The sequence below is a fragment of the Typopeltis vanoorti genome, chromosome 20 (assembly GCF_054136105.1).
Source record: "Typopeltis vanoorti isolate ZY-2024b chromosome 20, IOZ_Tvanoo_1.0, whole genome shotgun sequence".
In the NCBI taxonomy this organism is placed as follows: Eukaryota; Metazoa; Arthropoda; class Arachnida; order Uropygi; family Thelyphonidae; genus Typopeltis; species Typopeltis vanoorti.
This window is the reverse complement of record NC_143568.1, coordinates 70,726,561-70,742,024: the sequence shown is the minus strand read 5'-3', so window position 1 is coordinate 70,742,024 and position 15,464 is coordinate 70,726,561. Positions and strand designations below refer to the sequence as shown.

Sequence of the window (15,464 nt, the reverse complement as noted above, 5' to 3'; positions counted from 1 at the left end):
TATGAAAATTTCTTTTAAAAAAACAAATTTCACTCACAGCTAACCTCAAAAACATCCTCAATATTTATTATACATATCACGTATAGAATGGGTTATGTTATTTCGGAAAAATTTTAGTAGAAAAGAGGTGCTGTCAGCAATATGATTTTATTAAAAAAAAAAATCAAAACATGTTCTGATATATAATACTGATTTGATGTTTTATTGATTTTTAACTACCATGGGATCTTGAGTAGAACAATTTCATATTGGATGCTTAATGGATTGTATACGGAACTCAGAAAGGATTAAAACAGAATTTAATACTTCCTATATTTCGTCTCAGTCACTGAGACATCTTCAGGGATTACACAAAAAAATTAATGTAACATGCACACTTTCCTCTCCAATGGCTACAGTGATCACAGTGTAAGGTGGGATCTCTGATGATAAGTGTTTCCCAAATCTTAGGAAGCTTAATGCAACCTTATTTATTAAGATTTGGTTGATTTCTGAGAGCTGCTGCTGATTCTAAAAATAGTCTCTCTTTTTTGAATTTTCTGTGGTGGAGCATGGGTTTTTTTCCATGAGATCCTGTGGGTCATATCCATGGCATGGTCAGCTAGGGCTGACTGACCATAGTCGTGGTTGCAGATGTATGACTTGTATTCCTCTAGGCGGATGGTTGCTGATCTGCCTGTCTGTCCAAAATATGCCAGCTTACAGGAACAGGGTACTTTATAAACTCCAGAGAGGAGGGAGCTGATCTTTTGTAGACCAGATAAGGGTAGCAAGTTTGCAGTGGGGGCTTAAATACTGTGTGTGTAGGTTGTACTCTTTCAGAATCTTGGCTATTTTTTCTGATGTGTCACGGATGTAGGGTATGGTGATAGCATTTCTAAACTCTTTCTGACGAGAAGATCTGGGAATGGGGGAAGAGCCGATTATTTTTCTAATACTGTGATCACTGTAGCCATTGGAGAGGAAATATGTGGTCAAGCTCAGTTGTAAGGGAGGTTCCACTGGAACAAAGATTGTGGGCTCTCTTGGTAAGAGTTTTAATAATGCCATGTTGTTAAGTGGGGTGGTGGTGGGAGAGTTTGTGAATGTATCTGCTTGTGTGTGTGGGGGTTTTCTATATACAGTGAAGGAAAGTGCACTGTTGGGAAGGCATGTAACTAAGGTGTCTAGGAAGGGTAAACAATTATTCTTTTCCTTTTCCACTGTAAACTGGATTCTTGGATGTAGGCTGTTCAGGTGACTGAGGAAAGAGTCTAGTGTGTCTGGGCCATGAGGCCAAATAGAGAACACATCATCTATATATCTTAGCCAGATAGAAGGTTTGAGAGGAGCTGAGTCTATGGCTCATTTTTCAAACTTTTCCATATAAAAATTGGAGGGAGTGAGAGGGGGGAACCCATGACGGTTCCCTCTATTGCTTGTAGATTTTGTTCTTCAAAGAAAAATAACCACAATCATCAAAGGAAAAGAGATCTAAGATGTCAGGAGGAAAAACGTTTCCTACGAGTGTTAAGGTATCAATTAAGGGAATATTGGTAAACAGTGAGGAGATGTCAAAGCTTACCAATATGTCCGTGTTATTTAAAGTTAGATTTTCTATTAGGGTTAATGGGTATTAAATTCTGTTTTAATCCTTTCTGAGTGTTGTATACAATCCATTAAGCCTCCAACATGATGTCCTCACAGGACTTAAGCCTCTACATATAGAACAAGTTTCATTTTTTTTATATGATAAATAAAAAAAGCATCCTGTCCTGTCAAGCGTTGTCTTCATTCAGGAGGTTGAGAATTATGGATCTCTACCTGAAATCCATAATGTGCAGTAGAAAGATAAGATGGTGAGACTAATCTCTTGAAATCTTGCAGTTAGTATCCCATGTCTGTAGATATGTGTTCGTGGGATGGCTTGCTTGTTCTGAGGGATAAAAAAAACCGAGTTTCCTGGAGGGAGGGGGGGGGAACCTTCCATCACCGTATGTGACCGGCTGATTCACCATTTGATTGAAAACATCTGATAAGGTTTCTCACATGAGATTTGAACCCAGGCTTCTAACCAAAGGGTTTGTCTAAACCAACTGAGTTATGGAGGCTCTGAAAAAAAAAATATACAACATTCTTATGTCCTTTTACTATTTAAAACTGTCAACTATAAACCAATTTTATGTGTTTACTACTCTCTTTTTAATTTAACTTTTATTTCCTTGACCATTTATATATATAGAGAGAGAGAGACTAAAACACAAACTTTTTAATGAAGATACATTACAAACCTGGTCTTTAACAAATCCTGTGCCCAAGAATATAGTAAACAGCTTAGAGAGAAGTTGTCGATTATTCCAATCCACAGTGCTGCAAAAAAAAAACAACATTTAAAAACTTAGTTTCTTTTTTGAGAATTTAAATTTTTTGCCATTATCAAAAATATATAAAATAGAAGACAATGTAAGAAGTTATCTAAAAGAAACATTATGTAACTAATTTTAATGTTATTGCAGAACTTCTGGTGAGTTCCACAACTTTGACCACTTCAGGCCAAAGCTAGATTGAACAATGAGAATAATCATAAGCAGGAATGGTAAGCCATTACTTATGCTGTAGTTAAGGTGTTCCACACCTTTACTATAGCAGTCCATGAACAGCAGTAGCATGGGGAGGAAGGGGATGGGAAGGGTTCCCTTGAAAATCTCTTAATGCCCTGATACCTGTAAACTAGCCTTACTGTGAATGTTTGGGTCCATGAACAGCAGTAGCATGGGGAGGAAGGGGATGGGAAGGGTTCCCTTGAAAATCTCTTAATGCCCTGATACCTGTAAACTAGCCTTACTGTGAATGTTTGGGCCAGTACTGAGCTAATGGTGGGTGTCTACACATCTTTGATGCATGGGGGTCAAATGCATCCCCCCCCCATGTGAGTGTGCCGATAAAAAAAACTGTTGGACAACTGACAATAGAATTTAACCAGGGGATGAATGGCTAGTGGTGGTTCCCAATCCAACATGTTCTCCTCCGTATAAACATTTGAAGTAGGCATCCAGTCAAAGTAATCATTACTTATGCTTAATTTTCAGCAACTATGGCTACAGCAGCTTGCATCTGAAAGATGTCAATGGACCAGGAAAGACGGGCAAAAAAAAAATTCCCCTTTAAGATGAATCTCATTTACAGCTATCATTTTGGTAGAGGGTCAGGTGAAAACACAAGGATAGGAATAACTCATGTAATGGTCCACCAGAAACAGACAGGAAGCAGAGCATAATGGTATTTAAATGGGAGATATTTTCCTGGGAATCTTTTGGAGCCATGATACCCATAATAGACTAGACCAGGGTTGGGGAATCCTTGGCACACGTGCCAAACATGGCATACTAACAACTTTTTTCTGGCACTCAACCCAGGGCTCACCTTAAAAAATAATTAAATAACATATGCAACATCTTTGCTGAGTTTTATATTTTAATTTAATAGAATACAATTTTATTAAGTAGAGTGATACCAAATAAAAATACAATAAAGAAATAAACACTATCACCTGTTTTAGTAATAACAACTAATAAGAAAATGAAACAAACATCCTATTCCAAGATATCTCTGCAATATACTTATTTACAAGTTTTGTCCAGTTCATTTGTTGTGTGATTTTCCAGGTAGCCAGACATGCTGTGATCCCTTTACCATCATTTTATATATTTTTTTATGTTTCGTAAAGAATTTATCGGTTTTCTAAAGTGTGTATATATGCAGATTTGGATTTAATTCAATTGTAAGTCGTTAAAATATGGATTGGAAGTATTTATTGTCAATTAATATGTTTAATTTATTAGATATAAAGGCAAATTTTCTTTACATTGCCATAAACATAAGTTATTATTAAAGCTATGTAAAATGCATTATCAATATTTAAAGAACAAAAACATATTCAACTCCTCTAAGGATCCTCTTCCCCCACTCCCACTGGCACACCCTAGAGTTTATTGCATCTATTGCACCTGTAACTTACCTTATATTTGGGAAACTGGATGTACAATCCCTATCAGTAAAAAAGAACACAAACGATACATTAAATTTAATCATTTTGGAGATGCAGATCTTGCTATTAACACCCCACCAAACTGATTTGAAAAGTACTTGTTCTTTACTTCATACAAAAACTTGGTATGAACAGAAATTTAAAGAAGCCTGTGAAATTTTAATTAACTGCCCTAATCTTAACAATAATGGTGGCATAAAAAAATCCCAAGAATTTGGATGCCACACATTCAGCCCACTTTAGTTTTCCAGCAAACCCTGACTTTAGAACTAAGCAATTTTTCAGCTTTTATTGGCCACTATCCATACTGGTTTGTTGTAATTTATATGTATACTTATGAGTAACTTTTTTTGTATGTGAACATATTACTTTCTAGCTTAATTTAATTTTGTAACCTAATAGATAAAACAAGAAACAGAGTCTTGAAAACTGGAACTTGGAACATTATATAAACTAGGGAAAACTAGAGAAAGATGGATTTACATTTGTATATTCTGGTAGAGAGAAGCATGAATATGGAATGGGTTTCATGATTAAGAAAGACATCTTTAAATGTATAATGGGGCTGTGGCCCATAAATGAAAGAATAATACTTATTAAATTAGCCATAAAGTCTTTTTAACATCATAATTATCCAGGTTTATGCCCCTATGATGACTCATAATGAAGAAATAGAAGATTTTTATAATAACTTACAAAAATCTATAGAATATGTAAAATCAAATGAGATACTCATAGTGATGGGTGACACTTGAATGCAAAGGTTGGAGAAGGGGAAGAAAATCCAGTTGTTGGAAAATTTGGACTAGGCAAAAGAAATGAAAGAGGTGAGAGATTGATACAATTCTGCATTCAAAACAACTTGTGCATAATGAATACTTTCTTTCAACATCCAAAGTGCAGACTGTATACTTGGACAAACCCAAATAACTCTATAAGAAACCAAATAAATTTCACAATAATAAATAATAGATACAAAAATAATATAACCAACATATAAACATACCCAGTGCTGATATAGGTTCAGACCATAACCCTGTTGTGTCCACTTTAAAAATTAAACTAAAAAACACTTCTAAAAACAATCATACTGAAAGACTTGACTTCACAGCTCTGAATATACCCGACAACATAATGGTGTTTAACTCAGAAATTAGGAAGAAATTAGATCATGTAGGATATAAAACAGAAGACAATATACTTTGTAACACAGAGGAAATTGAAAACAGGTGGTCAAATTTTAGAAGTGCAATTATATAAGACAGCTAACGAGGTTATCCCAAAAATTAAATACAATAAGAAAAAACCCTGGATGACTGAATCAATACTAGAACTTATGAATGAAAGACGAAAAAAGAAAAGTACACAACAGTATAGAATACTCAGTAAAATTATAAAAAATTAATGCAGGAAGGCTAAAGACAAGTAGCTAAATGAAAAATGTAAAGAAATAGAGGAACTGGACAAGAAACGCAATAGTAAAGAAATGCATAAATCAATCCAAGCCCTGACAAATAAAAAGAAAAATTTCAACCATAATCCTTGTATAAAAGATCAAAATGGGAAAATGCTACTAGAGACACAAGATATCATAAAAAGATGGAAAGAATATAGAAAAGAACTGTTTGACTCTGATTGCACAGATGCACGAGATATACAAAATATGGATGGTGAACCAATTATATATGAAGAAATAGAATACGCTCTAAGTCAAATGAAAGCAGGTAAAACACCAGTCCCTGATCAGATCCCTATTGAATTGTTAAAGAAAGTAAATGAAAACACACTAAAAGTTATTTTTAATAACATCTATGATTCAGGATACATCCCTGATGATCTAAGGAAATCCATCTTTGTCACTAATCCCAAAATTCCAAGAACTTTTGAATGTACAGAATATAGACTAATAAGTTTAACAAGCCATGTTACAAAATCACTACTGAGAATAATCCTAGAAAGAATAAAAGGCACTTTGTCAGCAGAAATAGAAGACACTCAATCAGGTTTTCAAAAAGACAAAAGGTACAAGAGAAGCAATCTTCAATTTGAAAACATTATGTGAAAGAAGCCTTGACAAGCAGAAAAGCATATATCTTTGTTTTATTGATTACACCAAACCATTTGATTCAATAGATCAAAAGAAATTAATACATATCCTACAGAATAAAAGAAAAAGATCTACGTATAATTACAAATATATACTGGAATCAAATGGCCTCAATAAGATATAAAAATACATATTCTGGCAACTTTGAAATCAAAAAAAGGAGTAAGGCAAGGATGTGTCTTATCACCCTCACTGTACAATATATTAGTGAGCAAGTTTTTAAAAATATTTCAGAACTGAAGTGTAAAAGTCGGAGGTAGGAACTTCAACAACTTCAGGTATGCAGATGACACAGTTCTTATAGCTGAATCTGAAGATGATTTTCAAAACTTATCACAGAAATTTATAACAGAAGCTTAGACATGGGACTAATTATTAAACTAAAGAAAATGAAGTGCATGATTATTTCAAATGAACCAATAAATAAGAAACTGAACATAACTGTTAACAAAAAGAAAATTGAACAGGTTCAGTCTTTTATATATTTGGGACAAATGTTTATAGACAGAGGAAATTCCCTTAAAGAAATAAAAAGAAGAATAGAGATAGCAATAAAAGCCTTTACTGATATGAAAACTGTTCTAACATCCAGAGACATTAATATAGACACAAGAAAAATATTAATAAAATACTATATCTAGTCAAGCCTTCTCTGTCTATAAACATTTGGGACAAATGTGAAATTCCCTTAAAGAAATAAAAAGAAGAATAGAGACAGCAAGAAAAGCCTTTACTGATATGAAAACTGTTCTAACATCCAGAGACATTAATATAGACACAAGAAAAAGATTAATAAAATACTATATCTAGTCAAGCCTTCTCTGTCTATAAACATTTGGGACAAATGTGAAATTCCCTTAAAGAAATAAAAAGAAGAATAGAGACAGCAAGAAAAGCCTTTACTGATATGAAAACTGTTCTAACATCCAGAGACATTAATATAGACACAAGAAAAAGATTAATAAAATGCTATATCTAGTCAAGCCTTCTCTACAACAGTGAAACTGGCCTCTAAATAAAGAAGCAAAGAAAAAATTAGAAGCTTTCGAAATGTGGACCATCACAAGATTGTTGAAAATACCATGGACAGAGAAAATGAAAAATGAAGATGTTTTAAAGAAAGCAAAAATGAAAAGAACATTAATGAAAATAATTAAAGAGCAAAAACTTAAATATTTTGGATATCTAACTAGACAAGAAGGCATTCAGAAATTAATATTAGAAGGAAAAAGAGGGAGAGGTAAACCCAGGAGAATGTGGTTTGAAGACATTAAGGACTGGACTGGCTTGAATTACCATAAATGTTCCAGAGCAGCAAAAGAAAGAAAAAGGTTCCGTGAGATGGTTGCCAACCTCCTTCTAGGAGATGACACCTGAAGAAGAATAGATAATAATAATAATAACAGGACTCTAGATTTGATGTAGTAAGGTTGTTTTTTGTTGTTGTTGTTTTTTTGCTAGAAGTCAGGCCAATAGTTTTAATGATTGATCAGTAACTATAGCATGCCATTTGTGTAGTGCAGCTTGCTTCTTTGTGTATATATATATATATATATATATACACTCAAGATGATGACCTTAATGTGAAGGTTGAAATGTCGAATATTTATTTTGGTTTATATTAAGCTAAACTTTTACTCTAAAGTGGTAGTTAATTCCATAATTTTCATGATGTATTCTGATCACTGCGTAAGCCAGAAGGAAAGGATTCTTACATTAAAGAAACATGGCAAGAATGTGCTCCTTTCCTCTTTCAGAAAACTTAAAAATTATTAAAATAGAGTTGGAGAGGAATACAGCAGAAAAATTAACAAAAGATTTGGCTTAATGCAAGTTCTTTTTTATTTGTGTTGATGAGAGCACAGATATTACATCATCAGCTAGGCTAGCAATTTCTGCTTGATTTTGTAGGGTTGACAAAGTATGTGAAGAGATGATTAACCTTGTAACACTACATGAGCGTATCACTGGGGATAAAGTATGTAAAGCAGTTATTAACGAATTATCTATTCGGCAAATTGATATTTCAAAAGTGGTATCGGTCACAACAGATGGTGCATCCAGCATGAATGGTAAGGAAGCAGGATTTGTAAATTTGTTTACAAAACATGTTAGTCATTCACTGATAGCTTTTCATAGCATCATATATGAGATTTTATGTGAAAAAGATGGATAAAGGAATTTCAAGAAGTGATGAAAATAGTAACCATAATCATCAGCAGCAAATTCTTGATATGTACCCTTAAGGGGTGTACAGGATATGATACTACTACATGACTTCCTCCAAATCAATCTGTTAGCTGTCAAGACTCCAACATTATCAGATCACACATTTCTATCTTCTATATCATCTACATATCAATCCACCTATATCTTGGTTTTCCTGTGGATCTTTTTCATGCAAAACAGGCAGAGAACACTTGTTTTGCTAATCTTTCCTCTCCCATTCTCTTTAAGTGAACATACAACCTGAAATTAGCTCTGCTAACACATTCCTGGATGCCAATAATGTCAAGTTCTTTCCTAATATCCTCGTTTTTAATATGATATTGATGGCATCTGTTCACATCCCTAATCGTTCTCAGGACTCTCATATCTGTAGTCTCTAGTCTTTGGTCAAGTGTTTTACTTATAACCCAGCTCTCAGATCCATAAATTAAAATTGGTTTGAACACTGTCTTGTACAACTAATTTAGTGTTTTGACTAATTTCTCTCTTATTTCATATAAATTTATTCAGTTGACTTCCTACCATACAGTTTGCCCACCGATTAGAGATCACTCGACACTTCTGCGCATGTCAGAAAAAGGAGAATCCATTCCGATAATAGGGTAATCAATTTGTCTTCTGGGATGAGTTTGTTTATTATTCCAGGTCGGAAAATTTAGTTTTTCTTTTATGAACATTGCTGTTTTTAAAGTAACTATTTTGCTTGTATAACAGTTGGAAAAATGTACGTAGAGTATTAACAAAATTAAAAAAGGTATAGCATAAAACAAAAATTTAATTAAGTTTATTTTTAAGAAAGTTTACTATAAATAAAAATAATTATACAGAAAAACAGAAATTTTTTCAAATGAACTTAGATATTCTAAACTTACAGTTGGGAGAACTGACACTTAAATGTCCTAAACCGATTAATTATTTATGACTTGTTGTGACTCTTTTAACAAACCCATGCAAAAAAAAATGTTGGAAAAAAATACCATTATCAAATCCTTTTAATCTTCAGAGTCATCTGAATCGGTGTCCGAATCGCCATCACTTTCACTTAAACTGATCACCAACAGGTTCACATAATTCTTCGATAATTCCGTCTCTGTCCCAATACATATTTTCCAATGAGGTGACATGAGAGCAATATTATCCCCAGTTTTGAACTGTAATACTTTCAATCGCCTGTTCTGAAAGCTTAAAAAGTTTCGACATGTCAATATCCCCAGTTAAGTTGCGATGGTGAATAAAACTTTTCACTTCTGCCCAAACATACTCAATGGCATTAATATCGCAATGATATGGTGGTAGCCTCAAAGCTAGAAATCCATGCACTTTGAGCATCGTGTCAAATTTAAATAGTTTAGTTGTGGGCAAGTTTCTTTGGACCAAATTAAGCATTTCAATTTGTTGCATATCTGGGGAATGAGAAATGTTATTTGCAGAGAGCCAATCCATAAGAACTTGCTTCTTATTAGACCAATTTGGAACTTTGTTTAATTGAAGATTGATATGAAGCGTTATCAATTATAACAACAGCATTTTTAGGAAGGTTTGGAATCAGTTTTTCTTCTGCCCACTTTTCGAAGATCATAGAATTCATTTGTCCATGGTAATCTCCAGTAGTTAATTTGCTTTGTATAATAATTTTGAATTCGGTAAAAAACTCATTTCTCCATCCGCACACAAAATTATTATGCACCGCGAGGCATTTCCGGTTTGTAGCACTCCACATTCTTCTTTAGACTGCCAACATTTTCCATAAGTTAAATTACTATCAATCCAAGTTTCATCTAGATAACACAATTGGTCTTTTCTCCTCCCAGAAACGTCTCATTACTCTCAAATACTGCATTCTAGATAAGCAATGTCACTTCGTTCCATGATAAGTTTCCTTGTATTTTGGGACTTTTTAAAACAAAATCCGATTTCACGAAGTATTTTCCTTAAAGTTTCTCTTTTCCAAGGAAAATTAATTTTTTCTTTAAGCACAGGAATCAATTTCAGAACAGTTGGCACTCTTTTCTCGACCACGTAAAATTCGTGAATAGTTCTTCTTATAACGTCTACATCAAAATCATTCAAAGCTACGTTTTCGATGGTTTTCTTTCTCTGGTGCTTATTTAAATTTTGATTTAAATAAGCACCATTTAAATTTTGGCTTACCTTCACCCTTTGATTCCCTATGAATTCTTTTAACAGTCGACCTTGATATGCCTGCAATTGCACTTCCATGTTTTATGACTTGAGAAAGAGAACAAGGAGACGGCCTTTTGACGATTCTTTTTCGCAGAATGTCAGCACATTATTCAATATTCTTTTGCAGGAGCTACTGAAACGTTTAACAACAGAACTTGTTGACTGTACTGGATCCATCATACAAATTAATAATAAAAAAATAATGCAAAAAAGCAACAACAAAAATCAAGCTAGTACTAGTACAGCGACAGACAAGAAAGCACGTGATTTTGCATGTTGGCAACCAATTCGTACATCCTTCATTTCTTTCTCCCTTCAGCTGAATCGACAATTCTTGGCAAAATGCCAAGGAGAGACCTACAAACGGTGGGTGAACCATACCAGCTTTGTCGATTCTGTTGTCTATTTCAATATTTAATTTACCATCGTCACTAAAAATCGAGCCCAAGTATCTGAAATGTTTTACTAGTTCTATAGGTTCTCCATTCACATTGCAGTTGATATTTTCAATGCTTCTGCCTATTTTCATTGTCTTGTTATTGCTGATCATCATACCATATCTATTACAACAGTTCTTCAATTAGTCAGGGAATCTTGCAGACTTGTAGCAGATTTATTTAAAGGTATAACATCTTCAGCATAAAGCAAAGAGCTAAGATTAACATCTCCAATTTTGATATTAGGTTTAATACCACTTTCCTTCATAATATGATCCATATAGATAATGAATAAGAGAGGGGATCATGTACATCCTTGTCTGATGTCAGATTTAACCTTAAACCATCTTCCTGTACTTCCTTCAATTCTAACTGCTGACTTACAACTTAAATAAAGACTACATATCGCTTGATATAATGCTCCATTGACACCATATAACTGTAGTGTTTTGAATAGCTTTTCTCCTGACACCTTGTCATATGCCTTTTCCAGATCTACAAAACTTACATACAGATCTTTGTTATATTCTCATGATTTCTCAACTATTTGTCGTAAAATGAAAATCTGATCCTGACATCTTCTATTTGGCCTGAATCCAGCTTGTTCTTCACCAAGCTTTAGTTCCACAATCCTTCACAACTGTTTCTGAAGTATACTTGCATAAAGCTTACCAGGAACACTCAGTAGAGAAATACCTCTAATTCTCACATTGTTTTATTTCCCTTTTTTATATATGGGTGCTATGAGAGCTCTACTCCAATCATTTGGAATTTGTCCCTCTGTCCAGGCCTTCTGAACTATGCAGTGAAGCCACTGCAAGACTTTTATACCTCCATACTTGAGCATTTCTGGTCAAATAGTATCTACTCAGGCTGCCTTTCCACATTTCAGGCTTTTGATGGCTTTTTTCTACTTCAAGTATAGATATGTATTCCTGAATGCATGCCTGTTGAGTATTTTTTACCGATGTGCTGTTACTGCTTGTTTCATTTTGCAATTTTTGGAAGTAATTACTCCATATATCAAGGATATTATTTTCTCCAATCTTCATGTCACCTTTATCATCTCTAATTCCTTTTATAGAAGTCTTTCCATCATTTTTGAGCTTCTTCAACAGCCTACAGAATATCTTGCCACCTTCTTGATATTTATTTTCCATGTTCTTACTAAAGTCTTCCCATGACTTTTGTTTAGCTAGTTTTAGTGTTTAGGTTTCATACATTTGTCTCTGTATTCTCTAAGACCACAAGCTGATTTATTCGCCACGAACTTTTGATATGCTTTCTTCTTTTCCTTCATTGCCTCATTAACTTCCTGTGTCCACCGTGGAGTTATGATTTTTCTATCCTTGCAGACAACTTCACCACATGCCTCTCTGGCTGAATCAATCAATGTTTTCTTCAGGACTTGCCAATGAATCTCCAGGGTTTGGTTTCTGTTCTCAAACTCTTTCATTGTTTTCTTGAATAATGTTTGTGTATTTTAGTCTATCTGAGAACTGCGCAACTTTTATTGACTTTAAAACTTTCTTACATCTTCTTCTTTTCAATATGAAATTCAATTTTATCCTGCTCAAGACTAATTAGTAATCACTTCCAATTTCAAACCTTCTGTACACTGTAGTGTCCTGCACCAGTGAGATAACATCACTATCAACAATAACATAAGTCAGTGAGACTTATGTTATTGTTGATAGTGATGTTATCTCACTTGCCTCTTCTATGTGAATTTGTGCATTTTATGTTCGAACATTGTGTTAGTAATAACCAGTCCGTGTCCTGAGCAGAAATCCAACAGGTATTTACCATTATCATTAGCTTTGCTCTTTTCTCCAAATTTTCCCAAAATATTTTTGTATGTCTGGCAATCATTTCCTACTCTGCTATTCAGATCCCCAACAAGGACCAACTTTTCATTTTTCATTGTGTCAGTTGCTTTCTCTAAAGCCTCAAAAAATTCCTCCAGTTCTTCCTTATTTGCATAGACCAAGGTTGTTAATTACATTTCTGCATGGGCTTTGAATTAAAGACAATTTCAGAATCCACTGAATGAGGTGGATTCAGTGTACTAAAGACTAATAATGTACAACAGTGTTAGTTGGCATAGATGACGTCTTGTTCTGAAATGATTTGTTGAATGCCTGAATGAGATAAATCTCTTTCTGACTAATCAACAATGTCTTATAAAGAAATGTATGACATTGTGTGGGTTTTTAAACTGATGTCTTTGCAGATTTTTGCAAACATTTAAATGACTTGAACCTTAAACTACAGGGTTCTGGTAAAAGTTCATGTAATGTTTGATGACAAAGGCATTTGAAATGAACCTATAAGTTTTTAAGAGGGATATAGACAGTGAGAGAATTAGATATTTTCCAAACTTAAAGAAATATATCAATGATCTCCAAAAGTATGACAAAACAGACTGCCAATGTCTTCAAAAGCTATTTTTAAATGTGATTGTGTCAACTCTTGAGCAGTTCTCTCTAAGATTTGTTAAGTTCAGAGAATTAGAAGAGACTGCAAAATTCATTAAATTTCCAGATGCTATAAAACTGGATGAATTAAAGTTGCAGATGTTTTTGTGGATAAATATGGATGGTTTTGAAATGCGGTCGATTGATTTTCAAAATAGCTCAATTTGGAGGCAGATACTTGTTGACCTTAGAGAATATCAAAAAGGAGTGAATAGAGACAGGAGTAACAGAGAGAAGTGAAGTAAATGAGGTATTAAGGACTTGGAATACTATTCCAGAAAATTTTGTATGTTTAAAAACCCTTGGATCAGCATTACTATCCATTTTTGGATCTACATATTCTCATGAATCATTGTTCTCAGTGACGAACTGTGTTAAGTCTCATAACATAGGAGTGGCCTTACAGATGAAACTAGTAGTGCATGCATATCTCTAAAGGTTACAAAATATATACTTGATATAAATGATCTTTCCTCAGTGATGCAGCAGCAGAAGTCTCATTGATGCTAAATAAATAAAAACGTCCACTATTTTTCTTTCTCTAGTTTTGATTTGATGTTTTCTGCTAAAAAATGCTAAAGATTAACTTCTGTTTAATATATTATGTAGGTAAAATAACATTTTATTTTATTTGTATTTTTTATGTATTATTCATAAGGGATTAAGAATTAATAAAAGAATATCTTTAATTTTATTTTCTTGTATTGTGTTTTAGTCAAGTAAAACAATTATGAGATTGTGCACTGTAATATATTAGAAAAACTTGAAAAAAAAACTTGCCTGATTGATCTTCATAAAAAAACAAAAAATTCAGAATTATTGTTTACTCTTTTGCTGATGTTAAAAATTGCATCTTTAAATTGTGTGGCTGTATATGGCAGCTAGAATTACATCTAAAGGCAAATAAAAAATATTCATGCTATCAACAGGGTAGAAGGACTTTTAAGTAAAAATTCGGTCACCAATTTTTACAATCATTCAATCTTATATGACTTACAATAATCACTTACAATATTCTTTGATTTTACCACTCAAGTATGATTTTTGATTATCTGAAAAGGTTCTCCCAATATTTAAAGACACCAAATAATATCTTCCCCAAAATTTCGGTTGGCACGTGAGAAAACTTTGCATTAAAGATTTGGCGATTTTGGCATGCACACTTAAAAAGGTTGTATAGTCTAGTCCACTCCTGGACTAGACTATACTATAAATGCTACCAAGCACCTCTCCATTGTGACTGATAGACACATCTCTTAGTGACTGTCTTTCCGGATGGCACAAATGCATTAGAACAGGATAATGCACTGTCTTGCATTGCTGATATCAATCAAAAGTGATTCACCAAACGTGACAACAATTTCCAGGTGTTAACATGGCTGCAAGACTTGCGAGAATTGAATTCCATAGAACAATTTTGAGATTATGTGGATCAAGAGATTTGGCATTCCAATCAAAACTCCAAATACACTCATCTATGGGAAGAAATCCATACAACATAGTGCAGCAGACCTTTGAACATTGCAGGAGTTCATTCCATACTGTATAGCAGCAGGTCTAGCAACAAGTGTATGTGTTGGGGGGGGGGGATATTAGTCAAAACATTACTAGTTTAAATTGACTTATTGACAATTTATACAGTTCACAAAAAGAGAACCTTATTGTAAGCTTAATAATTGTGGGAATTCATACTTTAAATGCATTTGTTCATGTGCTGACTAGTGCAACTAATTACAAGTGCAATTAAGGGATTGATTTGGAGCATGATAAAAGTTACCTGTTTTATCAATCAGTGATCAGTCACACCAGACACTTGGTAGACAAACTTTGTGGAGAGAGAGAGAGAGAGTAAATTATGGATAATGTACAAGGCCTGAATTCAAATGTTTACAGATTTGTATGGATTTTACACACACACACACACACACACACACACACACACACACACACACACACACACACACACACACACACGGAGGCAGGGCCAAATGAGCATACTCTTA

At 33.8% G+C, this 15,464-nt stretch overlaps 1 protein-coding gene across 1 annotated transcript in view; it reads right to left on the bottom strand.

Annotated features, from left to right (window-relative positions):
• LOC150095553 (proteasome adapter and scaffold protein ECM29) overlaps positions 1–15,464 on the bottom strand; it is a 691,438-nt gene that overhangs the window by 611,916 nt on the left and 64,058 nt on the right. The window contains exon 7 of the mRNA XM_090409825.1: positions 2,271–2,349. Within this exon, the coding sequence (XP_090265951.1) occupies positions 2,271–2,349 (79 nt within the window). The remainder of the gene's footprint in view (positions 1–2,270; positions 2,350–15,464) is intronic.